The sequence below is a fragment of the Balaenoptera musculus genome, chromosome 4 (assembly GCF_009873245.2).
Source record: "Balaenoptera musculus isolate JJ_BM4_2016_0621 chromosome 4, mBalMus1.pri.v3, whole genome shotgun sequence".
Taxonomy (NCBI): Eukaryota; Metazoa; Chordata; class Mammalia; order Artiodactyla; family Balaenopteridae; genus Balaenoptera; species Balaenoptera musculus.
Window position 1 is genome coordinate 110302429 of NC_045788.1, and position 18565 is coordinate 110320993.

An 18565-nucleotide genomic window follows, 5' to 3' on the forward strand; every position below is an offset into this window, starting at 1 on the left:
TTTTATGTCAGTAACTCAATAAATTGTGTGTTTGAATATATCACTTAGGTATCCAACTGATACATTTGTGGCAGTGGAGTTATAGCTCCCTCTTTTGGAAAGCCAAGGCATGGCATTTTGATTAAGATTAAATTATTCTTTACAGATTTTCAGTTTACATAATTTCTTGAGCATATAGATGTAAAAAGAACATTTTTCTTTGGAGTGGTTTTCCTTTGGAATTTTAGAACATTAATAAAAAACATTAAACTTCCATATACATATGCACATATATATTTGTTGAGGCTTAAGAACTCAGTACAGGCCGTATGATATGAGTTGCAACCCAGGAAAACTTTATTTTGATATTTGAAATGCTTTCATTTTTATTTAAAGAATAGTTATTTTTACTTTTCTTTGTAATTATTAAACATGATTCATAATGTATTTAAAAAAAACAGGACTTAAAACAATTAAGAAATATGGAAAGAAAACAGCAAAGTAGCGTTTCTCAAAATTAACAGCCTAGCTCTCCCTCCTACCATCCACTGTTTTAGTTTTTGTGAGTATTCTTCCTGATCTGTTTCTAGGCATTGATATACTGTCTTTCTCCTTATCTCTCTGCCTCTCTGTATTTATATGCTTTTTAAGAAAAAGTCATAAAAATGTGATTATTCTATGCCTGCTGGTTCTCAATTTCCTTTTTTTCCCCCACTCAGTATATCATGCAAATCTCAAAAAGTACATTACTGTTTTACTTACTTAAATAAACTCCATACTCATATAGACTGATATATACATAAGCTAGAAATTGATATTTACTCTGACTAAGCATTCTACCTTGGCATAACTGACTATTATAAAAAGAAGTAAAATCATATTAATGTACTTAATGGATATCACACAAATCTGTTTCTTTTTATAACTAAAGTAATTTTATAATAATTTTGTGCTTTCTTGAGATATTAAGATCAGGGTTCTGTCTTCACTACCATTGTTTAGAATAGCATTTTTGTTTTCTACCCTCTTTGCTGTTTGCAGCTGAGCCTTAAAAATGCTCTAAATTTACCTGTAAATTGTTCAGTGGTGTTGAGTATCTTGCTGGACATGGTCTTAGATTTTATTGTGTAATCCTTTGTAACTTTGTCTACAGACTCTGAAGAAGTACTTTGGATTTAAAGATTTTCAGTTAATCATTACCACATCCCAAGATGACTATATAAATATTATTTAAAAAAAAGGTTTGCAAGAGTCAAAATAGGATCTTTTACTTTAAAATGTCTCACGTCTAACATCAATTTGATAGTTTTCATTTGTTTGTTTAATTTTCATAAATTACTTTTAGAACTTAATTATTTAATCACCTTTCCTAAGAGGTTGAAAACACTACTTCAGCCTACGGAATCTAAATGGAGCTCATACAACAATATATGTTCATATATGTGTGTATATATAAATACATATATTACTATTATGAAACATGGTTGTGAACTGCCTCTGAATTTAACTCTCAGGATAGGCTTTATTTCATATACAAATCAGAATTTAATGAAATAGTATGAATTGAAGAATATACAGGTAATGGCTTTTGTTTGTTGCCTTTGGAAGTAACAATGTCATTGACATATGCATATTTATATTAAACTGGATTTTCTCTATCATTATGCTAAATATTGTTAGTTTATGATGGCCAATTAATTCTATTTCATTAACTTAAGAAGTCACATTTATGAACAGTTATGTTGAGAGGTTTGAAGAGATGATAATAATGAAATAATAATCCATGATGTCTTGCACTGCTAATTAGTGGGTGATTTTTGCAAACCTCTGTTCATGCAAATATTTTCATCGTTCTTTCAAATGTATCTGTAAATTAAACATGAAAGTACACCTTACTCACCTGTAAATCTTGAAACAAATAGGTAATTTTACTGTGGGTACTTTTAAAAAAATTTCTTATTTTATATTGGAGTGTAGTTGATTAACAATATGCTAATTTCAGTTGTGCAGCAAAGTGATTCAGTAATATGTATACCTGTATCTATTCTTTTTCAAATTCTTTTCCCATTTAGGTTATTACAGAGTACTGAGCAAAGTTCTTTGTGCTCTACAGTAGGTCCTTGTTGGTTATCTGTTTTAAATATAGCAGTGTGTACATGTCAATCCCAAACTTTAATAAGTATTTGGTTGATGATTAAAGCAGTTATAAGCTATTCTGTAGGCATGGTCTTTTCTTAGAGCAAAACCATAAGCTGTGTCATAAACACTTGTTTCTCAGCTGAGCATCAGTCCTTTCCATTTGTTCCTGAGACATGAACTCATTTTTAAATTAATAATTCTATCAAAAGTAATTCTAACATCTGAAGAATTAATCCTGTAGGTGCTTTCTTTTTCTTTTCAAAGATTTTTTTTTTTTTGTCATTTTAGGCCCAGGTTTGGGCATACCTATACTATTTGTTTTCACAGTGCTGGTACTTTTTAGACACATCTTAGGAGTTTTCTGTTTTCACCCATCTAATCTTGAAATCTGGTCCATTCTCCTCCAATTCTTTAGGCCTCCACTTTCCAGGTTCTACCTCCAACTTTTCCTTATATGAGCCTGCTTTTCCACTTCATTTTTCAAACTTACTTTGCCTCTGCAATATCTCATAATCCAAATTTGGTGTGTTCTTTTCAAATGATGTCCTACTTTAGGTCAAAGCATCTTTCTCATATTTTTTATGATGAGTACTGCTTCAAATGCCAGTTTAGGTTCAAATTATCCTCCACCCGCCCCCAACATTTTCTCTATTTCCTCTGAGGATTCCTATGTATTGCCAACATCTGTTTCTTTTTGCATGATAATCATATCAACTCTGCTTATAAAACTTAAAATTTTAGTTTGAAACCAAATGTAGAATGAAAAGAATTTTCCCCAGGTAAACACTTTTTTTGTGATTATTTCTCATGAAAAAGCGATTCTGAATGTATATGTAATTATATATGGGGAGGTACAAATGGAAATTGAGCGTGTGAGCTGATTAATTGTGGCATGCCAATTATCTTTTGAGTTTTCTACTGCTCATGCCTATGGAGATAATGCCATTTTGTTAGATTAAGCATCATTCAGGGTTCTTAGGCAAAAAAGATTGATCTCCATATGATTTAACTGAAGTACTAGTTTCTTCCTTCCAGATCTTGCATGGGTGCCTCTACTAGATGCAGAAACCTAGCTGCAAGGGAGTGTGAAAAATGTGACTTTAAACTTTCCATCCTTTCTATAATAGGAAGAAATGCCAGAAAGTGGTTTGACTGACTGAAGAGCCAATATCATCTACAACTTTGCAATAAAGATTATAAATGGAATTCCTAAGAACATAGTATTGAAAAGACAATCATCCAATTTTAGTAATGGCGTTTAAAGTAGCTATGATAAATATTGTTTTGCAAAATGATTTTTGTGATACATAGTATAGAAATTGTAAAATATTTTAAATGATGGGTTAAACTATAGGCCAAGATCAGAAACTTGAATAGATTCACCATACTCTTTTATGAGGCCTTCTTAAGTGCAGGGGAAAATTTTTGATAAGTAAATCAGTGAAGACATTCACGGGTGTACTCAGGACCACAAATGAATAAATTTTGAGCTAGCTTGGTTGCCTTTCATGATTGAAAGTTTACAGAATAATTGTTTGAGAATAATTAGGGAGATTAGACTAGGAAGAATGAAAGCAAATTATAAATTATCACTATATAAGAAATAAATTAAAAATTCAAAGTAGAAATTGAGACAAATTTTATTGCAAAATATGTCTTGTCATTTGCAAAGGTGTTTATTATTATCAAGGTTTAGAAAATGCAGTCCCTGTAACTTTAATGTTAGTTTTCTTTCCTGCATGATAACTTTTTAAAAATAAAAATCTATCCTTTATTATTGGAGCACTGGTCCCTGTAGCTACTTTGTCTCTTGCTTTCTCAGGTCTAGCTTTTATCTCCTAAGCTACTAGACTGCAGCTCACAGAATCAGAATCAAGGGTGACAGGTAGGGTGGTGATAGTGGATAGAAATAGGACTCGGGCATCTTTATTTTAAAATATTCCTCAGGTGGTTCTCATTGCACATCCAGGGTTGAAAACTGCTGTCAAAGACACATATAAAAGTCTAATATTCTCTTTACTGAATTCAGGGGGAAATGTTCATATTCCAACCATGTCACAGTTCAGCGTATACAAATCAGTTTCTACAAGTGTTTAATTCCCTCTGTTAAGGTCACAAGGGAATGTATAATACATTTTAGAAAGATAACTATAAAACATATTCTTTTTCTCTTTCTGTTTTAGTGCTTGTAGAAGTGAATCACAGGTATCTAGAAAATTAGACTGTCCGTAAATATCGGTTCTCTGATTGCACCCTTTATGTGAACATTGATTCTAGAAATACTTTAAATGTATTAGCAGACTCTCTTTTTCTTATATCCATGTACTGTGAAGTATCTTGCATTTATTTTACAATCTTTTATTCCTTTGTCCTTCAGTGTGGGCATAGTAGATTTTAAATATGATTATAAAATATGGAGAATGGAACACTTTCATTTTTCTTTAGGAGTATTTTTTTTAATAAAAGTATTTCATGCTTTTTTCTTCTAAATTATGTAGGCATTAATATTTTTTTAAAAGAGAGCTTTTGTTTAGTATTTGATCTTTTAATGCTGTGCCAGAAAAAGGAAGAAAATTACATTTTGTGACTGTTAAGTTGGGTATTATTTTTGGTTATATTTAATAGAAGTATTTGCACTTTGGCCAAGTAATAATAATGAATTCAAATAATAATGAATAATGGTATGCCTACAGGACCTTTTTCTTGTGATAAAGTACGTACTATATAATCTTTTATGATTTAAATATTTACATTTAAGCTGAATTCTTTTACTGAGTAGCACAGTTAAATGTGTGTTAAATGTCAATATGAATTTTAACCCTCTTCAATTTAAGGTTTGTTTTCTTTTTTTTCACTCTTCAGTCTGTTCATCTTAACATCTTTCAAATATGCCAATAAACTATAAATTTCCCCAAGTGACTCAGTATGCCCCCGACTGGAAAAAAAAAAAAAAGTCTCATGGATATATATATATATGTGTGTGTGTGTGTGTGTGTGTGTGTGTGTGTGTGTGTGTGTGTGTGTAACATATATACATATACATATATATTATACATAATATTTATTTTATGAAATATATATGTATATATTTGAAAACAGTGAACCATAGGTCACTGCACCTCAGCACGTGGTTATTCTCTGAGCCTTAAGCAGAAGTCAGGTGGGTAATTCCCTGACCTGTGTGCTTTATTGACTGCACTGTCAAAGAAGTTTCCCTACTTCTCCAGAGAGCTTGTCACACTTGGAGATCAAAGTTCATTTGCTGTTCTGTGCCTTCGCTATCTACATAAGATGGAAATATCTATGTTTAATAATTTAAATACACTTCAGCTACGAAGGTTTAAAGTAAATAGCTCTATTGTGAAGACTCCTATTGTTTACCACTACTTCTTCCCATCGTCACTGTCTATCAGTTAACAAGAAATTATCCAAATGCATATGTTGAGTTTCATATCTCACATGTAGTCATGTTCTATTTCCCATTATACTGTCAGCTTAATCAATTTCTCATATGATGTGTGTACTATGTGTTTCCTAATTCATACATACCTGTTCTTCCCCTAATACCACCTGCACCTGGCGAAATATGTGACTTTTGTGGAAGAAAAGAGTGATAGTGTTGCACTCTCTATTATGAAACCTTAATTTATAAAGAATATTTAAATGTAACTCTGAATCCTTTTCATTATTAACTGTTTTCTTTATTTAATAGTTGTTAATTATATTCTTAGAGATAATCTCGATGTATATTAAATATATAGTTACGTGTTTTCTCAAAAGAGCTTATGATTTTTTAGAATTATATATTCTGTATCTAGTTCCTGGAATTTCTCTAGATTTCCCTTAAGAGGTGAATTATTTCTCCCCCAGCCCTCACATTTTATATTTTACTTCATTGCAATGGCACTTAGAGTGATTGCTTAAGAATCATATTCTTTTTTTCAAATGATTCAATTTATCACCATATAGACTTTTATAATTGTACCTAATGAAATATTTTAAAGAGAGTTTTAACTCATCTTATGATAGTACCTCTCCCATCTAGCGCTTCTAAAAATACTTTTTAAGATTTTTTTTGTTGGTGTTATACCAGATTATAACTCTATTTACTTAATAGAATTCTAGCCTTCACTGCACATGGATGAGTCTCTTTGAAGCACACTTCTTCAGTAATGAAAACTCACTGATTTTTTTCCCCTTTTCATAGCTTTTTTCTTTTATTACTATATTGATCTTCCAATATCTTGGAAGTTTAAATCCTATATTTTTATATCATGTGTAATTCATCTGTTTTCTCACCTAAGACACCTAATCAATCTTTACCTGATTACAACATTTCAGCATTGTTCCTATTCTTTTCACTTAGGAGTAGTTATTCTCACTTGCTCAGGGATATCATTTTCAATGCCTGCATCCTAAATCTCACATAATCCCTTTGGATTTTGTCTTTTTGTAGTGACCTCACTTTATAAGGTTTTTGTTCAGGTAATGTACTTGAAATGAAGCAAACACTTTATCAGTTCTACTTAGTTGTTTCTTTATTTCATTAAAGATTTTCCTCAGTCAAGAGACAGAAACAGAAAAAATATTATAGTTGTAATACTTCTTAACTAGACTAGAAGGTTGGGGAACTGGGATGGAAACCTATGGGAGTAATACTGCTTTTTATAGGTACAGTAGCATCTGTCTCTCTAAGTCATTCTAAATAAGGACCTGCTTTTAGAAGAAGCAGCTACTGATCTTCATTTATTTCTTTTTGGCAATATTCTGCAGTTTCTTCTCTCCTATGTGTAAGTATTACAGAAGTGAATGTTTATATCTCTGTAATTCTAATTGTTGTTAAATCAGGAGTAAAGTGGCCATGAGTACTATACCTCAAAATTAATCTCTTTTTATTCCATACATTGGTGTCCTTTATGCAGAAGTTTGATATAATTTGGTATGATACTTTTTGTCATATTACAAATTTATTTTTCATAGCTAGTATACTTAATCATTTCTTTTAAGGAAAGTTTTTTTTCTTTAATTAGTGGCTTTGTTTCTGTTAGTGAAATCCTTTAACTCTTCCTAATCAAGCTGTTGTTATAGGATTTAACCTTGGAAAATTTCTTATTAAAGAAAAAAAAAAACCTGAATTGTGATGGCATGTTTTAAAATGAGAAATTTTATACAAAGCAAAAATAATGGGAGCCAGTGAAAATTCATCAATAGGTTATTTTTTTTTCATCAATAGGTTATTGCTTTTGAAGTTCAGCTGATTTGTGTCTTTTCTTCATCAAGCTACTAGCAAGGATATTGCCTTTTCTTTCTCTTATTTAGGATAGTGTCCAGTATCCAAAGAGCTTAGGGGGCTTAATCTAATCACTTAATCTCTTTTTCACTTCCCTCAATACCTGAACATTGTAGATGTAAAGGACATCACCAGGATGTGACAACTTTTTATGATAACTTTATATGCACATGGTTTGTGTCAGGTTGTTTGTTTAATTGAAAATTATGAAGTAAATTATGAAACAAAGATGGAGACCTCCAAAATGTATGAACTTTAATATCTAGAAAAAATTAAACAAAATTTAAAAATTTTCAAGAGACAGAGTAATTTTATTTGGTTACTATAGCAAGCTCAATATCTAAATAATGGTAATGTCAATTATAGCTCATATATAACCCCAGTTTATATAATATTACCAATCAATTATATGTAGTTTTAAGAAAGTATATCCACAAAGTGGTCATTTGTATATCAGGACCTTATTATTATTAGAAAACTGTCATGATACTTTTATTGGTTTCTTTGTTTTCTTTTCTCATTAATTGAAATATAAACTCAAGTTCACAATGAAATAAATAGCCTTTTAATATCAGATAGTGTTTCTGATATTCCTAATTAGAAAATGCAGAATGAAAAATTATTATTATTATTGACAACTGATCATCTATTTATTTAAATAGTCCCATCTCTTTTTTTAAATTAATTTTTATTGGAGTTTAGTTGTTTTGCAATGTTGTGTTAGTTTCTGCTGTAAAGCAAAGTGAATCAGCTATACGTATACATATATCCCCTCTTTTTTGGATTTCCTTCCCATTTACGTCACCACAGAGCACTGCATAGAGATTCCTGTGCAATACAGTGGGTTCTCATTAGTTATCAATTTTATACATAGTAGTATATATATGTCAATCCCATTCTCCCAGTTCATCCCACCTCCCTTTCCCCGCCTGGTAGCCATACATCCATTCTCTACGTCTGTGTCTATTTCTGCTTTGCAAATAAGTTCATATGTATCGTTTTTCTAGATTCTGCATATAAGTGATATTATACGATGTTTGTTTTTCTCTTTCTGACTTACTTCAATCTGTATGACAGTCTCCAGGTCTGTTCATGTCTCTGCAAATTGCACAAGTTCGTTCCTTTTTATGGCTGAGTAATAGTCCATTGTATATACGTACCACATCTTCTTTATCCATTCTTCTGTTGATGGACATCAGGTATTAGGTAGAAAAAATAGCTCCTTAGCTTTTCCTTATGGAAAATTTAGAGCTTTTATTTGCATCATGTAAAGACTGACTCTTTTTTGTTCAACCCCTGAAAATAATTACATGGGAGTAGGCTAGCAGTAAAAACTGCGTATTACAAATTCACTTTTTTGAAGGCCCTCCTATCAGTTCTGAAGCTTAGCAACGTTTATTCTGAATGAGTTTGCTTTTCCTGAGAATTGTCAAGGACTTACTTTGTTTAATGAAGGTCACTGAAATGTATTGGTATATGTTTGTCTACTTTTTGGGAGTAGGATGTTAATAAGAGATAAAATGTGTTATTTAGACTACTCATTAAGATAACTTTTTCAACTCTTTCTGGCACTGACAAGATTTAACTAAATTTAAGTACATTACATTTTATTCTTAGAAGAGTGATTGCCTCCATTTTTTTTCTTTATTTCTATATAGTTTCCTATGGTGGTTGCACAAATTTGGTGTCTTTAAACAACAGAAATTTTTCCTGTCACAGTTTTGGAAGCCGGAAGTTAAAAATCAGTATCACTGGGCTGAAATCAAGGTGTTGGCGGAAACATACTCCCTCTGGGGAGAATCTGTTCCTTTCTACTTCCAGCTTCTGGTGGCTGCTGACATTCCTTGGCTAGTGTCTGCATCACTCCAGTCTTTGCCTCTTTGGTTACATTGCTTTTTTCTCTCCTGTCTATGTGTAAAATATCCCTCTGCCTCCTTCTTATAAGGATATATGCGATTGCCCTCCTGGAAAATCTGAACAATCTTTCCATTTTAAGATCTTTAATTACATCTGCAAAGACCCATTTTTTGCTATATAAATTATCATTCACAGATTCTAGAGTAGGATATGAACATATGAAATGAGAGGCCATTTTTCAGCCTCTCAAAATGGTAAAGAGATTCTTTCTTAAGTAACCTTACTGAATCTTAAAATTGGCCCAAGCAAGGATAACAAACAAACAAAACTGAAAAAAAATATATACTCGTATGTCCTATTTTTTTTTTTTTTTAATTTTTTAATTTTTTGGCTGTGCTGTGGCATGTGAGATCTTAGTTCCCCCTGCAGTGGAAACATGGAGTCCTAACCACTGGACCACCAAGGAATTCCCTATGTCCTATTTTTTAACAAAGATTAGTCATAAAATTTTAGTTGAATTAAAATGAGATTTAAGAACTTCTTTTTAAATTATATTAAGCTATTTTAAAGTTTTAATAATTATATCTATGCATTAAAAATAATGTTTATGCTATGTTAATTGTAAATATTAAAAGCACATATTTCTTTCTTCAGGATTCTGGTCATTGGTAGAACCATCAGATTCTCCTCTGAAATATCACTTATTTTTCTACTTAATTATAAACTTGTGATTACTTTTTCTAATGCTCTTTTTTATTTTTGTCCCACTCCTAAAAATTACTTAAAAGTATTATATGTTCTATACATATGTATTTCTCTTTCTCAATATACACGCACGCATTTTTTTAGTCACATTTTAAACACACACAACAGGATACTGATATTTAACGTTGCATGTTGGTATGACTGTACCCATTGTTTTAAAAATATGTATATAATATCAGTTATATATTTTACATATTATATACTTATATACATATTACATATAATATCAATTATGTTAGATATTATTATATAAATTAGAGGTAATTTAAAAGAGGAAGAGATAACATTGCTTCATAAATTAGAAATCACTTTGATTGCTTATTTATTTTGACCTGTAGCCTACTAAATAGTTATCTTTATTAATATTTTTTTTCCTTCATAGCATGTTGTTGTGATTTTGGTAGTATAATCTGGGCAAATCAAATTATATTTTTCAATATCTATGCCTTTTCTCTTCGTCTTCTACACATTCAGTCTTGAAACCCAGAGTTACATGCAATACCATTTTCCAGAGTATCCTACCACTTCTAACCAGCTGAACACATCCACTCTTTTCATATAAAATTGTTGGCCACCTGAGGAGCATCTTATCTCAGTGATTTTTCGGTCCAAAGGAACAATAGTCTTTGACAAGAACCATTTCAAAAGATATTCCTAGATTGAATGAATATACACACACAAACACAATTTTTTAGGTCTTCACTATTTTACCAAACTGTTTCTTATATTGTATATTTGAGTTTTAAATGTCATTTTCTAAATAAAATTTGACTTCATACAGTTCACTAAGTCAGTCTGACTTTTGCACAGGTAGAGGTTTATTTTATTCACTTCTTTATTTAATTTAATAATGTCTTTTGATGTTAACCTCCCATAAGTCAAAGAGATAATTTGGCTCATTAGAAAAGGAGGCTAATGACATTTTTACCATGTTATAAAATGTTATAATTATACAAATTATCAATTTGCCCTACAAAAGTTCATCATGATATTATTTTCATTAGTATATTTCTTTAAAGTGATTTTATATATATTTTTTATTGGAGTGATATGTGGTGATATTAATATACTTTTTATTATTTTTGGCCACATGACTTACGGCATCTGAGTTCCCTTACCAGGGATTGAACCTGAGCCTTCAGCAGTGAAAGCATGGAGTCCTAACCACTGGACCACCAGGGAATTCCCTAATACACTTTTTAAAGTTTTATTTTTAACACTGTGTCCATATATTTAAAGTGTATGTATATACACACATATATGTGGAACTTGGTAGCACAGGTCCACAAATGTACACAATTGTATAATTCATCTATTTGCAATCCTTATCAGAATACTTATTTTTTTCTGATTTATAGAAGCTCTACAAATGAAATGAATTGATAACAATATAGAAAGATACAACTGGAAAATAAAAGCTATTAATAATTTCTCTATCCATAGGCAACCATTTGTATATATTTACATTAGGAAGATGCAATACATTCTTTTTTATAACTTGAAAGAATTTTCTTGCAACCTGCAATATAATTCAGTGGTATAATTTTTAACAAGCATACACTATTCAGTCATTCAATTTTTGCTAATAAAAGTAACACTAAGATTAATAGATAAGAATATAGTTCTTTGGGCACTTCTCTGATTATTTCTACAGGGCAAACATCTATAATTAGAATTGCTGAGTCATTGAGAGTAACTTTTTTTTGAATTTTTGATCATATTGCCGAATTGCTATTTAGAATGTTCATACTATTTTATACTCATACTAGTAGTGTATGAGACTTTCAGTTTGCTAGTACCAAGTGAACTCTTCTACCCATCAGCTATTAGACTTACTATCATTGAAAGATCAATCAAGCTAGCGCTTTCTTTTCAATTTGCTATACAGCATGTTCTATTTTGAGGTTGTAAATTAAATGATATAAAATTTTATCTAAAAAATCTTTTGTCTGAATCTGAACTCAAGAGAGCACAAATTCAGTAAGTACACTCATCTCTCCCCTTTCTGCCCCCTAAAACATTTCAGGAGCAAAATTTAGTTCAGAAGGTTATATTTTTTACTCATTGGAAGGTCTCTCAAGTTTGGGTTATTTAGATTTACCATAATACTCTTAGTTGTTATCACAGCAACTTAGGAACAGTAAATCAAAGGCAAGGTGAGGTGGGTACTGTTGGCAAGTGTGTTTATTAGTAAAATCTAAACTGCTATAGCAAAAATACATCCAAAATTCAGGAGCCTAAAGAATAGAGAAGTGAATTTACCGTTTATGTAATGATTACAGTGAAGTGTTCTAGATGTGGTGGGAAGCTTTGTTTTACATATCATTCAAGGATCCAGGCTCTGATTTTATTGCTAAGAAAAAAGGAAGGAATTAGATAATTAAAAGTTTCCACCCCAAGAAGCAAAATTAATAAAAATGATGAACAAAAATGTCTAATATAAAACACTAATAGAAATGAAGAAATAGAACTTTTGGTAACAAAAATATTGAAGTCATTCAAAATGAGTAAGTCATCCATTGTCAGGTATAGGATTTGATTTCGCCGTACCTTCAAGCTCATAAGTTAACCTGTTACTGTTTCGTGGATTCTAGCAGAAAACACAGGACTCCTGAGTCAGAGATAAATGGCTTTATTACTCATGGCACAGGATGTGCATCATACTTGCATTAGTTCCCCTTGTTTTCTAAGTCTTATAGGGGTGACACTATAGGGTCTAGATGGATGCTATGCACACAGCTAGTTTGCCTCATAGGTGAGGAGTATTTGCCTTAGGGAATCATTTCTTTTATAGCAAGCAGTAAGGAAACCTGTCCATTGTCTTGAAGGGAGACATTATCTCATTCCTCAGGGTTGCTTGCTACAAACACAACTCTGAGAAATGGCCTCTGTCATCAATAGGACCTTATATTCTTGGTGTACCCAGCAAAACATGTAGGAGTGAGAAAGACCCATAGGAGGACTGTTCCTTCCAACTTCTATCACTCAGTACCCTCTGAAGACATTCATGTGTACAGCAAGATAAATAAGTTAATGTTCCAAAGAATGTGGAAATTATATTCAGCATAAGGAAATTCTTCATGTTCTTTGCTTAAAGTTTCAAATATTCTCTCTGCCAGCAGACACCTTGAAAAATACTTATTGGTTCAGGATCATCCTTTGGAGAGGTTGTAGAGCCATTTTCAAAAAAGAGAAAAGATAGATGGATGGATTAGGCTATCCATTGAAAACTGATTTCTGGTATTTTATTTCCCCATAACCTGTCCTGGGTTGATGAGTGAGTAAAAAGCCTTTTCTCAAATATATCACTGTGTGTATTATACTAGAAATTTATGTGACTTAAGGGACATATTTTGGGGGATAAAATACTCCGGGACTGGGTTGATCCTATTCATTCATGTTTTGTGTAACTATTTGAATAATAGAAACACTTAGCTGTGATAGGCTTTAATAAGTGGGAGGCATAACTGAGGAGATAGAATTGAGCTCATGTAAGTTAAATGTTCCTTTTCACCACTCACCTGCCCCCTCCACCTTAAATCATGATTTATTCTTTTTCTGTATCTGAAGGAAGTGCCATTAAAGCCTGTTAAGAAAAAGGAAGTGAGTATCAGAAGCTCTGCTTAGCTTTTGGTTCTGCCAGTTGGTGACTTTGGGACTTCTGGCTACTCACTTAATATTTGGGTTATAAAGATTCTCTGGAATCAAGTGAGATATGACTATGAAAGCCCTTTCTAAACTATAAAACATTCTACAAATATTTAATGACCAAGAATTATGCATACTTGAGCTTTTCTCTATTAAAGGAGACCAAAGAATATGTTCTTTCTCAATGCTGAGAGCATATTGATCATTCAGCATTCAGATCAGCTACTGATCTGAACATTTTTTGTCACACTCTACCTACTCTTAGAAGGTTTAATTAATTAAAAAAAAAACTTAAAAAAGCTATATTTTAGTCACTTGGAAGCTCTGTTCACTATTTAACCATGCTGATAAATTCAAAGCCCTCTATTCAGTACTAAGTCTAAACTGGTGGATTCTGTAAAAGTTGCCTTTGCATTTTTATTGTTATTTTTTATACTGATAGCAATAGTGATACTATTGGCAAGTATAGGAATAAATGGTTAAAAAGGAAAATGTTTGGTTTCATATGGTAAAGCATACTTGGAATAAGGTGTAGAAGAAATTGAGAAGAGGAAAATGTTTGTAGGGTAGTGTGTGTGTTTGTGTGTATAATACAATTATTAGTCAAAACCCATGTTATCATTAATTGCTATGAAAAGGAAAAGGAAGAGATGGTGATATAACTCATCACTTTTTTTAAAATGTAGTAGGATCAGCTCCTTCTGTTGATTGATTTATTGACAGTAGCTTCCAATAATATTCATGCCTTTTTCCTATCTACTGTATGCTTACTTTAATTAACTACTATAATGGTTGGTTGACAATGATGAAAATTGCCAGAGAATCATAAAATATTCAAGCTGGAAATGACTTTAGGGATCATATACCATGGCAGATGAGGAGAGCAAGGTCCATAGAATTTAAACATCCTTAAGGTCACACATCTGGAAGGCAGTTTCGGTTCTTAAGATCATTCCTCCTTTTCTTACTTGTCACAGTGCTCATAGAGTATCATGCGTTATCTTAGAATTTTGAAAGTATTTTAAGGCAATAATAACTTGTTCTCTTTTTAGGTTGTTATTAGGAGTAAAAGTGGAGAGATCTTGTATCGTATTTCACCGTGGGCGAAGTATGTGACCCGTGACGGTGATAATGTGAATTATGACTGGATACACTGGGATCCAGAACACCCATATAAAGTGAGAACAACAACTCTTTAAATAAATGCATGTTCCAATATTTCTAGGAAAATTAATTTTTACTTTTATAACTTTTATTGTAATGTTCAACTTCTCTCTTCACCACCGGTTTAATATTTTACATCATAGTGTACTCGTTTGCTATATATATATATATATATATATATATATATATATATATATATATATATATATATATATATATATATATGTATATATCAGAGTCCATCATCTGTAGCCAATAAAATATAAAAGTGAGCTTTTGTTTTATCGTGTGTTTCTGAAGTTGTGGGCGGGGGAAGAACACTAAATCTCTATGTACTGAACTATAAGGGATACTGATTTTTAAAAATCTTAACTACAATTTCTGATTAATCAAAGACTCTCCAGTGGTGTAATATTTCTCACTGTCATGGGCTTGAAGCAGGATCAGTGTCCTTAGGAACAACGAATAGTCAAGACGTCTCATGAATGTATTAATTAGGGTAATTTTTAAGGCTGTCTTATTGATAAGAGTTATAGGTATCTTGGAGCTCACTTTTCTGTCCTTTAAGTTATCGAAGCTTGTTGATAAATGCTTTGCATTTAATAATTATGTATGCATTTCACAGTTCTTATGTTTTCTCTAAGGCTTAGGCTCAAAATACATCTTCACTCAGTGATAAGGCATAAGCTATCGCATGACTACTCTTTTCAAATAGGTTTATTACCATGATCCTAAAAAGGATTTTTTTTCAAAAGAAAGTTTAATGGAGGTAGCCAGTGCCTTTTATATGTGAAAGTAGTTCAAAGTGTTTGACTGAGTTAATTCATCATTTCATTTAACATGCTTAATCTGTTAGTGTCATACCTGCATTTTTGGTTTAATTCTATATGTAATTTTAATATTCTGTAGTTTAAGCATTCCAAACCAAAGAAGCCAAGAGGTCTACGAATTTATGAATCTCATGTGGGAATTTCTTCCTATGAAGGAAAAATAGCTTCTTATAAACATTTTACATGCAATATACTACCAAGAATCAAAGACCTTGGTAAGTAATAACTGTGATTTTTATTCAGATAAAATTTTAATGAGTCTGTTCTCTTATTAGAGAAGCTAATTACAAGTGTCTCTTTTTTTGTGTTAAGAGATTAAATATGTAATAGAAATGCATGTTATTTTAGGCTTCTCAAATTGCCCTGTAATAGTGATAGCATAGAAAAGAGAAATGGAATAAGATAGAACATAAGAATTCAAGATATTATTCCAATTTCAATTTTAATTTTAATGTGAATTGATGGCTTCCAAAATTATAGATAAATACGTAAGCATAATTACTTTTCTGCAGGAGAGAATTTTTATCAATTTAAGTGGTCATTGATTATAGCCTGTTCATTTTAGTCTGTTAGGGAAAAAAATCTTACATTTGTAAGGTGACTAGAACTCATTTTGTTTCAGAGTCATTGTATATATAGCTCCTCTCTGGATGACTTATTAGACAGATATTTGTGGTGCATCTTTCTGTGTGAGTCACATTGGTCTAGGTGTTTGTATATTGGACTCTAATCACACAAACCCTGTCTTCATGGGAACAAGCAGGAGAGTGAATAGTGTACTGCTGAATTATTGATTCAGAATGCTTTAGATCTGTTATTTTCTTTTTATAGGTAATGCTTTTTATCATTTCTCAGCATATTAGCACCTGCTCCAGTGGCTAGGCAGGAAGATAAACTACATTTAATTAGTCTGCTTCTGGTAGGCAGTCCACATTTTGGCTAGAGGAAAAGTTTCTCATGGTTGAAATTTTTAGTTATATAGGGATCTTGATTACCTGAGATGGTGAGGTCAGGTTCCAGAAACCAAAATTAATTAAATGTTTGGAGAATTTAATATAAATTATATTTAATAAATATTATATTAAGGTTGTTATACTTGAGATGGTCTCTCATTTCATACTGTAGTAAATTGTTTATGACCTGGATCTTGCAGAAGTTTCAGCAGAACAAGGATTTTCTTATTTATCTTTGTGTTTGAATTACCTAGCCCAGTACTCTGACCATAAGTGAGTTTAGGAATGGTTAATGACGTAAAATGAATAATAAAAGCTATAAATTGTTACTTGGTCAGAAGAATAATATTGATTACATAATAGAGAAATAAACTACAAACTCTGTATTTTGTGACTAAGTATTATACTTGATTTATATTATTGAGCAGTAGTTTATATACGTGTTTCTACCAGGCCTGATAGAGTTAATTTGTTTCTTTTTTTAACAATAAAGCCAACAGTAATAATTTTTCAACAGATTCTGAATCATGGAGTTTATGTTATCCTTTAAACTTATGAATCCTCAGTTCTGAACGTGAATTCGTAATTGTTCCAATATTAATTATGTACTAAAATATGTGCACAAGAAGTTATATTGACATGAATTTAGACTTTGAGAACAGAATAGGAATATTTTCTCTGCATGTTGCAGAAGGCAATTAAATCATATTTGAAAATTTTACCATATTTTACTTTGAAGAAAATGATTTTTTTAGTTTTTTAAAAGACCAAAGTTTCTTCTACTCTGATTATTTGCTTACATTAAAAACACATTAATAAATATATTTGTGTTAAGGATTTTTAAAAATACATACCTATCTTTTTTGAGTCAGTTCATTTGAGTCAATTCATTTAGTGTTAAAGCAAAACATTTTCAGATAGAGAAAGGAAGGATGTGTGTGGGTGTACGTGTGTGTGTGTGTGTGTGTGTGTGCGCGCACGCACATGTGTGCCCATGGATGACTGTGGAGTAATTTTATAGGTCCTAGAAACAGTGGAAAATGGAAGCATTAATGCTGGTTTTATAAAAGCTACCTTGTAGAAAAATGGATTCAGTGGTATGGTATATCTTATGCTAGAAAAAAGAGAAATATAAAGAAAAAGGTGAAATAAAAAGTACATGGCCTGCAATCAGTTACTTTTATTTGGCTTTCACAATCTTCGATATGAATATTACAAGTGCAACTGAAGTTTAGCATATGCAGATTGCCATCTTTAATATTCTAAAGCCAAATTAAGAGTATATTTGCATATCATTTATTACTTGTTAAAATGAAGACATTTCAAATAGCTAGACTATAACCCTCAAGAACTAACTGTCTGATTTTGTGTTAGAAGGTCAGACAAACAAAGATGTTAAAGTAGTAGAACTTTTCAAAATGACCAAATCTTCTAGGTTATATGTAAAATTTAATGCCTTTTGAACAGGGTGCTGTGTTTATATATTGTTTTCATTACTTTTTTAAAATGTGGCTTTTAGTCTCTATTTGACCTTTGCTTATACAGGATACAATTGTATTCAGTTGATGGCGATCATGGAACATGCTTACTATGCCAGTTTTGGTTACCAAATCACAAGCTTCTTTGCAGCTTCAAGGTAAAATGAAAGAAATTATATCTATTCTTGTTTGAACAAAACATTTAAAAAATGAAATGAATTTCTATATTTTGTGTGATGTCTTATAACCTATTTTAGGGTTAACAGAGCTAATAGAAGCTGAGCATCTTCTTTTATTAAGATCATAGACTCTTTTCTCATCAAGACTTAGAGACTGGCCTGATTGAACATTGTTTTCACAAAATGATTTCTGGTACAGAATATCCAGTTAGCCTGCTGAAATTGTCATATGTTCAGAGGCCTAAGCTTCAGTCAGAAAATCCTGACTTATGGAAGCCATTAT

At 31.4% G+C, this 18565-nt stretch overlaps 1 protein-coding gene across 1 annotated transcript in view; it reads left to right on the forward strand.

The window, feature by feature from the left end:
* The window catches only part of GBE1 (1,4-alpha-glucan branching enzyme 1), a 283524-nt gene that overhangs the window by 126430 nt on the left and 138529 nt on the right, over nucleotides 1-18565 (forward strand). The window contains exons 4-6 of the mRNA XM_036851650.1: nucleotides 14731-14856; nucleotides 15752-15887; nucleotides 18171-18261. Coding sequence (XP_036707545.1) covers nucleotides 14731-14856; nucleotides 15752-15887; nucleotides 18171-18261 — 353 coding nt within the window. The remainder of the gene's footprint in view (nucleotides 1-14730; nucleotides 14857-15751; nucleotides 15888-18170; nucleotides 18262-18565) is intronic.